At 39.1% G+C, this 15,381-nt stretch overlaps 1 protein-coding gene across 1 annotated transcript; it reads left to right on the top strand.

Annotated features, from left to right (window-relative positions):
- The first annotated feature begins 839 nt into the window (after nucleotides 1-839).
- On the top strand, nucleotides 840-14,554 carry LOC121931996 (toll-like receptor 2 type-2). Its single transcript, XM_042470208.1, is given in 4 exon segments — nucleotides 840-969; nucleotides 1,447-1,531; nucleotides 9,605-11,842; nucleotides 11,844-14,554. Coding segments are annotated over 3 exon segments (2,409 nt in total). The 5' UTR covers nucleotides 840-969; nucleotides 1,447-1,459; the 3' UTR covers nucleotides 11,943-14,554.
- Nucleotides 14,555-15,381: the final 827 nt, after the last annotated feature.

Here is a 15,381-nt window from a genome sequence, read left to right as displayed (position 1 = left end):
ATCTATCTATCTATCTATCTATCTATCTATCTATCTATCTATCTATCTATCTCTGCCTACACAGCTGTCCTTTCAAAAGTATTTGTAACTGCACAGAGGCACACCTAACCACTTGGAAATTCCACTATTAAGAAACAAGGTTGGCAGCAGAGAAGGGCATGACCATTTTTGAAAGCCACACAGTAGCTGAGCAGCCACTTGATGCCAAATGAATATTTCCCACAAGTCAGCAGGAATTGAAAATAGCTCCTGTTACAGAAAATCAAAATGGGAAGGACTGAGCAAAGAACTGTTGCTCCCTATTCCAACAGTCTTTGGGATTGGTCCTTGTTCATGCGTTGCTATATTGGTACCCCAAAGTTAACAAAAGCCTCTGACAAAGATGTTGTTGTCCAGGAGGAAGGCCAAAATGTCCTCCATTTTGAGCCTGACCAGAGTGACCAGAGGTCCTCCTTTTCCAGGCCATGTCCTCCATGTCAACCCTGTCCTGCTTGGACTCTGGCTGCATCCACACTGGAGGAATAACCCGGTTTGGCAGCGCTTTAACTCTTTGTCTGGCACAACAAACTCCAACTCCCAGAATTCCACAGCCTTGAGCCAGACAAAGTTAAAGCGCTGCCAAACCGGATTATTTCTCCAGTGTGGATGCAGCCTTGGTGTCTTGCCTTCTAACTCCCAGTGGAAGAAAGAAAGAAAGAAAGAAAGAAGAAAAGGAAGCTGCTGTTCTTGTGAGGGGAATTCCAGTTTTCTTTTTAGGGGAAGCAGCCTTGGTTTCGGTTCTTAGCTGAGGAGGAGGCGCCAGACAGGCGGGTGGGGAGTTCAAATCCTGCCCTCCAGCTGTGGCTCTGCCCAGAAGGGTTGCTCAGGATGGAGTCTGCATAGGCACCCTCTAAACGCGGGTGGAAAGCGGGTTTGCTCCAGACTCCCGTCTTTTTCTTCCAGCTCTTCCGTCTGGTCTGAAGTCAGAGGGTAGGTCTTCCTTCCCAGCAGCCTTCTTTGGCTTTTTTCTCCCTTTGCCTCCTCCTCTCCTCTCCTCTTCTGGGGCACCAGCTGTGGGTGCTGTGGGCCTTCAAGTGGTTTCCTCAGGGGAACCCATGCTGAGGTTTTCTGGGCAAGAATGGTCCAGGGGCTTGCCATTGCCTTCCTTTGAGACTGAGAGGGTGTGACTTGCCCAGTGGGTTGCATGGCTGAGCCCTGAGCCCTGGTCTCAAGGTTCCCCAGAGTCCCATATATAGGTTTTTGTGGGTTTTTCTGAAGATGCCAGCCACAGATGCTGGCAAAACCTCAGGAATAAACTCTGCTAGAACATAGCCACAGAGCCCGAAAAACCCACAAAAAACTATAAATGCAAAGCACTCTGCGCATGGCATTCAACATACGCCAGCAGATGTATCATTTATAGGGTGCCAATCAATCACTGCAACTATTTGATGTTCCTATTGGCAGTTGACTTTGACGAATGGGAGATGGTCAAGTCGGCCTGACATCAGCAGCTCAGGTCTTGCAAATTCAGGGCCAACTCTCCTGTAAGGTATGTTTCCAATTTCCCCCCTGCCTTCTGCTTTGCCATGACTCCCATGAAGGAGATTGGGAGTTTCTCCTGTGAGCATCCCGGGGAAATCGCATAACTAGGCGAAACGACTTCACGTGGCATCACAAAAAACCCGCCACTAAAGTGGTCACAAAGAAGCTTTCGCGTGCATCTTTGTACTTTCAGGTTTGCAGCGACAATGCATTCCCAATATCGCTTTATTCACGCAGTTGTGTGTGATAATTGTTCACGCAATTACTCACCATTTTTCTTTATTTGTGGGATGCTTTAAGTGCGTTTTAATCTCTCTTTAATGACAGGTAGAGAAATTGTCCACATGTAATGCTTTCAAATAGGTTATGCTCAAAAGCCAAGTTTACTAAATTTGGTATCAGCACATGTCAAAGTTGAGAATGAATTTTCACACACAGCTGGGAAAATGTCTTTACAATGCACCATTTTTAAAAATAATTTAATTTTGTAGGATTCTGTCAGAATCCTCTTCTTTGGATACCTAAGCTATATTTCTAAATGCTCAAATGTAGCACTAGATGTTTAGTGACCGAAAGGAAATTTCATGGTTGTCTCAAAAGTATCATGATTCCCATCGGTGCTCAAAACCCAGATGCAAATGTATGGTATATAATCCCCTTTAGGTGTCCAATGTCAACTAATGCTTGTTTCCAGGTTCTTACTTGACAACAACAAACTAGAAAAAGATTGACTTGTTCTAAGGACACTATTGCCACGTGGTCCTTTATAATATAATTGTGACTGGGAAATTCCAAATAAAACATCTGGCATGAATCACTTTGGCTTCTGTTGCCTGAATATGAAAGTGGGGGCAGTGGCAAAGAACAACGAGAGGGATTTTCCCTTCTAATGTCCACTAGTGGGAGAGTTGCCAAATGAATTGAAATTGCACAAAGGGAAAAAATGTTGCTTTTGAACAGCCAGGCCTGTAAATTCCTTCATTTAAGCTTTGTCTCCAAGAGGCCTGAATTTCGTTGTAGCCCCGAAACAGCTGAGCAGTGAATCACTTGCCTCCCTTAGGTTGGTAAAACAGTAGCCTATTTGTCAGTGCTTATGAGAATGGATAAGTCAAAATGTCTGGAACGGAAGAATACTTTCATTGAATGCCCTACTAAAAACAACCACCACCCCCTCCTGAAAAACTCACCTTCTTCAAAATATTAATAGTAGCATGATGCATGGAAAGGTTCTAGCCCCAAAGCCTTTTCACATTATACAGTTATAGCACTGTGATTCCATTTTAACTGTCATGGCTGTCTGCTATGGATTTTTCTGTTTGTAATTTAGGGAGAACCTGAGCTCCCTGGCTCAGAATACTAAATATCCATTCCTAAACTACAAGCCTCAGGTTTCCAGAGGATGGAACCATGGTAGTTAAAGGAGAATCATAGCATTGTAACTGTGTAGTGTGAAAGCACCCCTGTTCTTTGGCTGCTATGCTGCTTATTTGTATAAAGCTCCATCCATAGCTACAATGTGCTTGCTTGCAGACAGCATTTTGTCTTTCTCTGAGCCCACGTCCTACATATATTTTCCATTCAAAAATATAACAGGCCCAATGTCTTCTATAAGGGTGCCTCTGCATTCATCAGTTCTTCTTCTGCCACCATCTTAAATAACAGCTTTAACATCTCAGAAAAGATGCACCTCTGTGATTCTCCATTGTCTCCATTTCCCTTAAGAATGACTAACATGTATGCCTGATGAAGAAGCCTGTGAGATTCAAAACTTTCATGACTATTTAAAATTGTGATGTTTGATCAGCTGATTGTAATAAATCTATACAGTAATTTTAAATAGCCATGATCCACTCTCTCTTGCTGGAGCACAGTATAAGGTGTTGGTTATTACCTTTAAAGCCCTACATGGCTTGGGCCTGAGTTACTTGAGGGAATGCCTCTCTCTACATAATCCGCTCCACACTCTCAGAATAACAAGGAAGAACCAACTAGAATTACAAACAAGATTGGTTTCAACCTCTCAAAGAACTTTCACTGCAGCGGCTCCAAAATTATGGAACAGTTTCCTGGAAGAGACCTGTCTTATCACCTTCCTGGATGCTTTCAGGAGGGCACTTAAGACAGATCTCTTCCTACAAGCTTATCCCCTACTTTATATAAGAAATACTGTTCCTCCCTTCCTTGGATTTGTATTCTTCCATCCCACTGTCGATCTGTTAGAACTTGTTTTAATGGAATTAGGAGTTTTTATTGTAAATTATTATGTATTTTGTGTATTTTTACTGGGTTGTGATCCTGCCTCGATCCATCTGGGATAGGCGGGAAAACATAAATAAACATATTATTATTATTATTTCATAATGTTTTCATTTCTATAGCAATATTCAGAAATATCTGATCCATCTAACTTCTAATCTTGGCTATTTCTGTACTACTAAGCAACTAATAAATAGCAGTAAATTTAAGATTTTACTGTTCACATCTTCCAAATGGATCATTTTTTTTAATGAGTTAGATGTCTCAGTTACTACATTTTGATCAGGAACTAGTTTCAAAGACATCTAAATTCTGTTATTATCTTGGCATTCCTTTTTTACTGGTATGAGATTAATTTTTATGGTTCCATATGTGTTCTTATTCTCTCCCAGTGACAATGTACTATTTTTATTAGGGATCACTGTCCCTTTGAGTCGAGGAACTCTTGAACACTTCCTTACACATGCTGTTGTAATTTTTATTATGATGCCAGGCATGCTTCCAGCTTAAATGATGACACTTCTTTACCATAGTGCTCACCTTTATAATGAAAAGCTAGATTGCAATTCTGTTGGCTGACCCACAGCATGGAAATCAGTAGTGCATAGAGGGCAAGTAAGTGTACACAGGATTGCAGTTGTGGACGTTCTTCCAAAGTCACTGTTATGCTAAGTACAACTGCTTAAGTATCTTTATGTATATATACACAGTCTCAAGATGAGTGCCTCCTTTTCCAAAGTTACTGTCAAAAAAAGATGGTGCATGTACTTTCCCACCATGATCATTTCTGCTAGATTTATTGTTATATGGGCTATGACATGCTTGAGTCCTGTTGACTAAAAAGGCAATTTACCTTAATTCTATATATCTACTCAAGATTGTGGCCATACTAATTCCAATTTCAGTGATACTACTTGTAGTAGAGAATATACTTATGATCATCCTAAAGTTAAAATATTCATGGTCCTATTTATTTCCATGAGGAATGGCTTAAACATATACTTAACTCTGGTTAAGTTTGGCTAGAGTGTGCATTGTACTTAGAAACATTGGTCCCAGGTGTGAACTTGACTTTTGATGAAAGGCACGCCCTGTAGGATAACTTTTAACTCAGGTCTGGTGTGAAACATAAAATATACATTTAGGTAACAAGACTTTTTGCTATGTGGTCTCAGTTGGTGTAGAGGATTGTGCTTAAGAGAGTAAAAAAAATTGGGGCTTTACAATAAGACTTCAAGTTCAATTTCAGAAGAGAATTTGCCACCCAAAACTACTATTACTATAAGTGTCACTCATACACAGATTGTAGAACTAGTTTTCTGCTTACAGGCCAATTATTTTGTCATGGAATTGTTTGGATACAGTACCATCTTCTTCTGAACATCCACAGTACAAATATTTTCTACAGAAAGATATAATATATAATCCTGCCCTCAGTGTCTGAGCCAAGAGGCATTGAAGCATTTCTACCTGAAGTAGTAGTTGAAATCTTTAGGCCTTTGAAATACACAATACAAACACAATACAAAACCCTGTGTGCATCCATAAAAATAATCCAGTTTGACACCACTTTAACTGTCATGGCTCCATGTCTAGATGAACTGAGTAGATACATTTATCTCTGTAGTTATAGTATTGGGACAATGCCTTCAGTATAGTATTTCATCTTATCGTAACAATATAAGGAGAAAATGTAGGACTGATACATTTTTAGGAATACCTGTAGAACTGTTCCCCAGCACCATGTTTGAAATGAGTTTATTTTTCTTCCTGTCAGCTTTCTTCATTGCCTAGCTTTCACAACCAGAAATCAAAAATATGATAGCACGGACAATCCTGATTTAAGTTTTAAGTTATATATTTTTACACTTGAGAATTTTGTCAAAGCTGCCTTTCCATACAGTTGGAAGAAATCAAAAGGGCAATCCAGTCCAGTGCCCAGTCATGCAGGAATATACTATCAAAGCACTCCTGACATATGCCCATAATTCACATCTTAATTTTCTTCTGCTTTCTTGACTGCAGTCTACATTCAGATTAATGACAAACTGAAGATATGGAAAATATTTAACTATTTCAATGTCTTCATAGTCTACTTTAGAATGATGAAAATTCTCTGTGGCCACTGTAAACCTGCATTTGCACTTTCTTCCTTGACTTTCTTCAGTAATCGTTCCAAATCTCTGCAATTTTCTGCTGGTAGTATGGTATCATCTGCGTATCTTAAATGGTTGATGTTCCTGTAACATCAGTACTTATAGATACTTTTTTTCTTTCTGGGCGAGCCCTTAGTGAAACATCTAGTAAAGGTAGTACAAAGCGTATCAGAATGTATCAAAGTAGTGACTGTGATGAGGGTTTATTTTTAGCAGTAAAACCATGTAAATGAATAAATAAATTCTATTATGTTTCTCTTGCTTTCTTTCTTTCTTTTTTCTTTCTTTCTTTTAAAAAAACCTTTTAGATAAGCATGATTCCTGTTTGGAGACTTTGGATCATCTCTGTTGCTGAAGCTGTGAGTCTTTCAGCCCAAGAGAACTGTCTGTTTCAGGCTGCCTCTTGTTTATGGAACTGTTCTTCAAAGGCTTTCAGTGCAGTTCCATCTGGTCTAACAGATTCTTGGGTCTGGACTTGGCCTTCAACAGGATCGAGCAAGTGAGAGAAGCAAACCTGAAGTTTGCAGTCAATCTCCGGATTCTTCTACTCGTCTAATCTAATCCAAACAATAGAGGAGGATGCTTTTCACACTCTTGCGAGGCTAGAGCATTTGGATTTATCAAGGAATAAACTGACTTGCTTGTCACCCTCTTGGTTTGGATCACTTTCTTCCTTACAGAAGTTGAATATTAAGGGGAACAACTATTTGGACCTCAGTATTGTTCCACAAAGGGTTAAACAAAACAAGAACATATGCTTAAAGTGTTGAGTGCCAAGCTTGTGCCTCAGTTCAAAAGGGCAGATGAGCCCTCTGAGCACTGAAAATTAATCTTGGACAGTAGAAAATAATGGAGCTGCATACACAGGAGAAAGCTAACCCTTTTTCAAGTCCAGATAGGATTCTACAATATGTCTTGAAGCTGCCTAATACCTCTCACTGAGGAATGTACCTGTCTGAGACAGTTTGGCAGGTATCCATTCAGTGGAGATAAACAAGACAGTTAAGCTCTGATTGTTCTCATTAGTGGGACCATTTCCTTGTCAGCAGAAGGGGGTGGGTGGGTTTAGAGGGAGATTCTAGTTTATCCTTCAGAATAAAGCTTGACTATTTCCAAGACTGACAAGCATCCAGGCCACCAACCCTATCTGTCCAGTATGCTTTCTTAATAATTTGTGCAGATTATGGCAAGAGACAGCTCTCCTGCTTTATGCATAAAAATAGAATATCTTTATTTATTGTGCATAAAGCATAACAACACTCTGAAATGGAGTGCACCAGGTTTTTCATTCCCCCAGGACCCCAGAGCGGCCAGATCTTCATGGTCTGAATTGCTCTCTTCCTCCATTCTCTCCCCATTGATAAAAGACAGCATCAGGGGTCCTGCTAGGGCCTGATAGTAGCCAGGTGGTTCCTTGGACAAAGTGCAAAGGCAAAAGACTAGTCATCTGCACTCCATTAAAAAAAGGGTCATATGCAGTTGTCAGCTACACTTATATGTGCTCAGGTCATTAAGAGGATGCTGGATATGCATTCTTCTTTGCAAAGATCAAGAGTAGCTCTGTCAGAGTTTTCTCTTTCTGAGGCTCAGATTCTCACATGGCATATCCAGCCTCCCCTCCTTTTAAAAAAACTTCTGTTAAATGAGTTCCTGACCTGGGAAATCTGTTGTAAATATACCCTTCTTTATATTTGTTTTTATTTGGTCTACTGAGTGATTGCATATGATTGCAGTGCACCCATGTCATAGTGGGCATGCTTTACATGGCTTTCAGCATACGCTGAAAGCCACATGGGGAGAAGGGGTAGCGCATCCCATAGGGCTCAATGGGGCATGTGCCTATGGTGCATGTGCGCTGATGCACCGCCACATGCACAAGCCCCATTCATTTAAATGGTGCTCGAGCATAGGCGGTATTTGCTTTATGCAGGGAACTCCAGAACAGATCCCTTGCATAAAGTAAGGCCTCACTGTATAATACAGTGTACAGTAATTAAGATAACAGGATATAATATGAGGGTGAGCAACTGTGGATTCAGGTCTTCATATAGCCCTCAGTCTGATCTTGTGGTCTTCAGCAAATTTTAAGTAAAGATCTGGGGGGGGGTGTGCTCTCAGAGGGTATTCACGCTCGACCTTGGTCATTGGTCTGTGAAGTCCTGCAGAGTTCAGTCTTATCCCTTATGCTATTTAACAGCTATATGAAAACACTGGGAATGGTTGTCTGGAGTGTTGGGGGTAGGTATCGCCAGCATGCTGATGATACCCAGCTCTATCACTCCTTTTTATTTAATTCCAAGATACTGTTGGATAAAGTTTGACAGCTGTAATGGCCTGGATAAAGGTAAAGAAACTGAAGCTTAATCTAGACATAACAGAAGTGCCCCATGTCAGTTGAAAGACAGATCTAAGAATAGGGATTCAGCCTGTTTTAGATGAGGTTACACTCCCCCTGAAAATGCAGGTTAGCAGTTGGGGGGGGGTACTGCTGCTTTGAGCCTGGAGGCCAGGTTTCAGCAGCAACTAGGAGTGCTTTTGCATAGTTAAAACACAGTTAAACCACCCATGTGTACACTTTTTGGACTATTTTAGATGTTGGAATTCCATATAAAAGACTCAAGCTATACTTTTATTTTCACTTTGGTATGGTTATTTAAAGTTGTATTGTTGTAAATATGTTGTTAGTGGCATCAAGTCCCATTATTGGGAGAAAGGTGGGCAATATTTTTTTAAAAAATAAAAAATTAAAATAAATCTTTTAAACAGCAATTTGTCTTTTCTTCAAGACCTTGCTAGGTTCAGAATATGAAGGAGAAAGAGAAAAGGGAACCCATGGTTCTTCCCACATGCTTCAGCCTTGCTGATCACTGGCATTTGACCCCAAAAGATTACCACTATAGAAATGCCCTCTCTGGGCACAAAAATGTCCTCCCTGCTATAATATATAAAAAATAAAGCTAAAGTCCTTGGGTTCATACTTAAAAGCTGGCTGAGTTATAAATAAAACCACACCCACACTATTGGCTTTGTAAAATTAGGTACAGGCATACTTCAGTTAACAAATCTTCTCACAAAGAAGCTCCTTTTAGTAAAGCCTATTTACCCAGGCCAGATTCTTCTTCCTACTTTTCTTATTTCTAGCTGAAAGTTTTTTTTAGCAGCATCAGTAGGGGATGATGAGGGGAAATGCTGGATGTACAAATACTCCAGTGACCATGGCATGGTACATACCACCCCGAAAAGGCGGGCTGGAGGTGCCCAGTTTTCTCCGGAGGGACGCCACAGCAGCCAAACTGTGTGGCGTCCCTCCGGACAAAGCCCCCCAGAAAAAACGGGTTCTTCTTGGCACATGCGGACGCTGTCATCAGTGTGCCATTGGCGCACTGGGACGCGTCCATGACAGAAATGCAGTGCTTCGAGATGTGGACGTGGCGCCATGCTTCCATCATGCACGTGCGCCCCATATGGATGGCAACGCGTAAAGATGACACCGTCCATATGTGCTACGGTTCCGGAGCATGCGGATGTTGCGCACTCCAGAATCCTAGAATTGGCTCCAGGCTGCTGCAAACCGGCGGTTTGTACTGGGCCTTTGTGACAAGTGGCTTTACCATGAAGCTAATTGTATAATCCTTCTTTTGCTATCTTTTTTTTCTTTTATCTTTTAGATAATCATGATTCTAACTTGGAAGCTTTGGTTCATCTCTGTTGCTGGAGCTGTGAGTCTTTCAGCCCAAGAGAACTGTCTGTTTGAGGCTGCTACTCATTTTTGGAACTGTTCTTCGAAGGCTTTCAGTGCAGTTCCATCTGGTCTAACAGGTGATGTCTTGGGTCTGGATTTGGCCTTCAATAGGATTGAGCAAGTAAGAAAAGCAGACCTGAAGTTTGCAGTCAATCTCCAGATTCTTCTGCTCCAGTCTAATCTAATCCAAACAATAGAGGAGGATGCTTTTCACACTCTTGCAAGGCTGGAGCATTTGGATTTATCAAAGAATAAGCTGACTCGCTTGTCACCCTCTTGGTTTGGATCCCTTTCTTCCTTACAGAAGTTGAACATTAAAGGGAACTACTATTCGGAACTTGGGGTAACCCCACTGTTTTCTGGCCTAAAAGGTTTGAGGTTTCTTTACTTGGGAAATGTTGCTCATTTTTCTACTTTACGGAGACAAGACTTGGAAGGCATTTCTACACTTGAAGAACTGGAGATAGAAGGACTAAACCTCAACCAATATGAGCCAGGAAGTCTTCAATCAATTGAGCTCATAAATCACCTTATTTTGAATGATCCCTCCGTTACTTCTTTGCTTTTGCTTTTACATGATACAAGAAATTCTGTTGTATTCCTTGAACTTCAAAATGTTCAAAACTTAACATTCTTCCTCTCACTTGATCATGAGGTTGCAATGGTCACCCAGAAATTTGTTTTCAGAAATATTGCTTTCACAGATAGCAGTATTGCTCATCTTCTACGTTTTTTAGCCCGTATGGGTCATCTCCGTGAGATACAGCTCTTGGACTCCAAATTACAGGGTACTGGACATTTTGGGAATATTCAGAACCTTTCAAGTTCCGTACATGCAATCACAATTAAAAATATATCAGTTAATGCATTTTATGCATTTTCTGATTTGTCTAGTGTAATGTATTTGTTGGAGAACATTACTAGTCTCACAGTTGAAAATGCAAACGTTTACCTGGTACCATGCCTTATTGGAAAACATTTCAGTTCACTGCAGTATCTTGATCTCACGGATAATTTGCTCATAGATCCAGCTTTAGATCATTCATTGTGCCAGGGGGCCTGGCCAAAACTGCAGACTTTAAATGTGAGTCAGAATTCTCTGAAACAGCTTGAGGTAGTATCACGAAGTGCAGCTCGTATGGTAAATCTGTGTAACTTAGATATAAGTCAGAATAACTTTGAAACAATGCCAGACATCTGTGAGTGGCCAAAAAATCTGAAATATTTAAACATCTCAGGCTCTAAAGTGAACAAACTCACAGAGTGCATCCCTCAAAGTCTGGAGGTGCTGGATGTTAGCAATAATAACCTCCAAGACTTTAGACTGAGCCTTCCACATCTCCAAGAGCTTTACCTCCAAAACAACAAATTAATAGCCCTCCCACTTGCTATCTTCATCCCCAGCATCAGGATTTTGAACATTCGAGGAAACAAAGTATTTGGCTTCTCTGAGCAAGAACTTGAAAACTTTGCCAACCTGCAGACATTGGATGCCGGTTCCAACAGTTTCCAGTGCACATGTGAATTTCTCTCTTTCATGCAGTCTCAACCAGAAAAATCTGACATCTTTGTGGAGTGGCCAAATAACTACATTTGTGATGCTCCTGATTATGTAAGAGGTAAAGAAGTGGGAGTTGCCCAGCTACACCTGACAGACTGTCACCTGGTTTTAGTGATTTCCTTGATCTGTTGCTTGATGATTGTGACCATCCTGATGGTAGCAGTTCTTTGTTACAGGTTTCATGCCATCTGGTATATGAAAATGATCTGGGCCTGGCTTCAAGCAAAACACAAGCCCCAAAGAGCCCCTAGTAAAGACACTGATTATGATGCCTTTGTTTCCTACAGCGAGCAGGACTCTGAGTGGGTGGAGAATGTCATGGTGAGCAAGCTGGAGCAAGCCCATCCACCATTTAAGCTCTGTCTACACAAAAGGGATTTTATGCCTGGCAAATGGATTGTGGACAACATTATTGACTCGATTGAGAGGAGTTCCAAAACTCTGTTTGTGCTGTCGCAGCACTTTGTCCAGAGTGAGTGGTGCAAGTATGAACTTGATTTCTCTCATTTCCGCCTTTTTGATGAGAATAACGACTCTGCGATTTTGATCCTCCTGGAACCCATTCCTGCAGAAACAGTTCCCAAAAGGTTTTGCCACCTGGAGGAGGAAACTGATGAATACCAAAACCTACCTGGAATGGCCAAGAGACGAAGATCAGCAACCAATATTTTGGTTTAATTTGAAAACTGCCATAAAATTCTAGGAGGAAATGTAAAACTTTTAAGAATCTTAACATTGTGCCAAGAATAGATCCATTCCAGTCTAGGCCAGGCCAGCATTAAATATATGTTTACCTGGCCCTGTAGTAGCCACCCAAACCAGTTTGATTATGCTCTGGCCTGCTTTCTCTTACATGAAGGCATTGATAAGATTTATCATACATTTGCCTGTAGCTCTTCATGTACAATTACATCTTGGCAGCTGTCAAACCCCAGAAGGTGCCCTTGGTTACTGGGAGGTGGGAGAGCCCATTGTCCAGCCTATGGAAATATTGTAACAATAACATTGAAAAGAGAAAAAAGCAAAAATATTATAAATAATATTTTTCTTAGTTTCTGTTCAAAAGTGACAATGTGTATAACAAAAAGATCCTGTCCATGCTTTAACACTTCTTCTCTAGCAACAATGCCATTATAGTCACAAACATTATTAACCAAAGACATATTCAACATTTCATGAAAAAAATATAAATGTATGTGGATCATATCAAAATCCATAATTTTGGTCAACAAACCTGTCTTCAATTTATACATGAAATCAACTTATAGTTGAGTATATATATGGTAGTTAAAATATCTGCTATCTTCTCATCAGTAGGACAATATTAAATATTAGTCATTCCCTTTTGATACAAATCCTTTACTAACTGACATTTTAATCCAGCAGTTTTACTTCTAGGCTTTGTACTTTTCACTTTACATATTGTAATTCAAGCTTGATTATCTTCAAACATTACAATAGGTTTGATTCACCAAAGTCATTTAACACATGAAAGATCCATTCCAGTTCATCACATGCTCTTGCTGCTGATATACATTTGGCTTCTGCTGATGATTGAGCTACAATATTCTGTCTTCTCCTGGTCCAACAGTCTGTTGAATGTTCTCCCCAACTAGCCTCAATATATATCTAGGGTTTTAGTAATAGCAATAGCAAAAGCAAGTACATTTCTTTACTGCTTATCAGTGCACTTAAGCATTCCCTAAGCAGTATACAATGTGTAAGCTAATTGCCCCCAACAAGCTGTGTACTCATTTTAGTGACCTATGAAGGATGCCAAGCTGAGTCGACCCTGAAGCCCTGGAATTGAACTCACAACCTTGTGGCTGTGAATGGCTGCAGTACAGGCATTGTCTCCTTATAGCACACCAGTCATGATGGTTTGGTGAACTTGTTTTCTACTCAGAATATTAACAGCTACTGCAGTACCAGGTCTTGCAGTTTTACTCAAATAAAGCAGTTTCCCTCATTAATCCCTTCAGTTTCCATCCCAAGATAATATCTTATTTATCCATACTGCTTAATTTCTATTTCCACTTTGAATTTATTAGCCATCTCTTCAATATTCTCCCTGTAATGGCAACATATCAGTAAATCATTGACATAAGTCAGAACGTATTGGTACTGTCCATTCTTAAGTCTCATACATAAGCAAATTTCAGTCTTTCCTTGTTTAAATCCTTGTTGATATAAAAGATTTGCCAGTTTGTCATAACAACTGGATTTCACACCTTTCTTTTGCTTTACCACATTTAACAGCATTAATTCCACATTCTGTCAATTTTTCAATACTTTGCACATTTCTATTCCCATCTTCACATGCCATGAATGAAGACGGTTTTTATGATTACAAACATTTTTCTGGTTTGATGTACAGACTTTCCCACATTTCCTACAATATCATCATTAACATCAATAATATAGTGAAACCCATCCTTTTCACCAACCTTAACTACAAGGCCAGTGCTATCTGATAATTTTTCCTGAGTCACCGTTAAGTATTACAGTATAATCCTTCTTTACAATCATTTTAGTACCAATCAAATTATTTGAAGCTTCAGGGACAAAAGCAACATTTGTTAATGTAGGATTTACTACTTCATTTTAAAAATGAGAACTCATAAAGGCATAGTTCCAGTTCCAAGCATATTTAATCTTTGCTGGTTTGCTTGTAATATCTCTGGTCTATTTTCTGTGCCAGGCCCATTAAAACTTTATCTAAATCAACAAATGTAAATAAAACTACCACTACCAAAGAGAAAATGCCCTCTATCATTTACATCCTGATGATCAGATATCTGAAAGACTTAATTATTCTTATGAGGATTTATATTATTATTAAATCTTTGGCTATACCTATTATCCAACCATTTACCAATTTGTGTGAAATTTCTATAACTATTAAATATGAAGAGGGGATGTCTGCTTTCAAGAAACTACTATGCACAGATAATAATCACTTAAATAGTAAAATGTATAAATTGTTATCAAACTTTAATATGGAAGAACAGGCAAAAGATTGCATGGTTAGTAGGATGATAGGTTTAGGTCATACCATACAAGTGAATCAATGGAAAGATGTCTACATTAATGGGTTAAAATTTACTTTTTGTTATAGTCTTAAGTAAATTTATATAACATGATATTTATGTGGTATATGATCCCAGTTAAATTAGCAAAACTATATAAAGGCATGAGTAAAACCGTTGGAAATGTAAAAAAAAATTAGGATCATTCTTTCTGGAAATGTAAAAGAGCAAGCAAGTTTTGGTTCAAAATTAATAAAAGGATGCAAAAATAAAAATAATACCAGAATTAAAATTGGCTATGAGATAACTAATCTAGAAGATAAAGTGGAAAGAAAATACAGTAGCTTGATACATTACATGGTTATGGTGGTGTGAATGGTTTTGTGAGATATTGGAAAGTTAACCAAATATCGACATGTGAGAAGATGATGGAATTGGTGCAGGTTGATAAATTAACTAATTTGATAAAAGAGAATTCAATAGAGTCTTTAAAAATATGGAAACCTTTTATTGATTATACAAAAGAAATAAGAGAGGATACTGCCATTATAGGTATTGACACTTGGATTATAAGCATAAGTTGATTTTATTACTATTATTACTATTGTTATTAATACTACTATCATACTATTGCTACTGTTGCTATCATAGGATGGTTTGTTTGTGCTATGATTAGCATCCTATCTAATCAAAGCACAAACAAACCATCCTATGATAGCAACAGTAGCAATAGTATGATAGTAGTATTAATAACAATAGTAATAATAAGTAATAAAATCAAGAATTGGTAAGAAAGAAAAGAGGACAAGCTATATTTAGATCCCAGCTAGAGAAGTGGGAAGTCTTTCTCCTCTCTTTTTTTAAAATAAAAGGAGAAGGAGAAAAGGAAGGAGATGGGGGAAATTGGGGCTTTATATGCTTTTGTTTGTATAGGTGTGTAGTTATGTGTACATGTTATTATTGAATATTGAATAAAATCATTTTAATTAAAAATAGTATGTATCTATAGAAGTTGCCACTAAAATAGCAATCATAATATAGTAGAGACTGGTGGGGAAAAATTCCTGGATGCATTTTTGAAGATGCTTTCAAGTGGCATCCAGAAAGAGCGAC

This window comes from Sceloporus undulatus, chromosome 5 (assembly GCF_019175285.1).
Source record: "Sceloporus undulatus isolate JIND9_A2432 ecotype Alabama chromosome 5, SceUnd_v1.1, whole genome shotgun sequence".
Taxonomy (NCBI): Eukaryota; Metazoa; Chordata; class Lepidosauria; order Squamata; family Phrynosomatidae; genus Sceloporus; species Sceloporus undulatus.
This window is presented reverse-complemented; position numbering and strand designations above follow the sequence as displayed.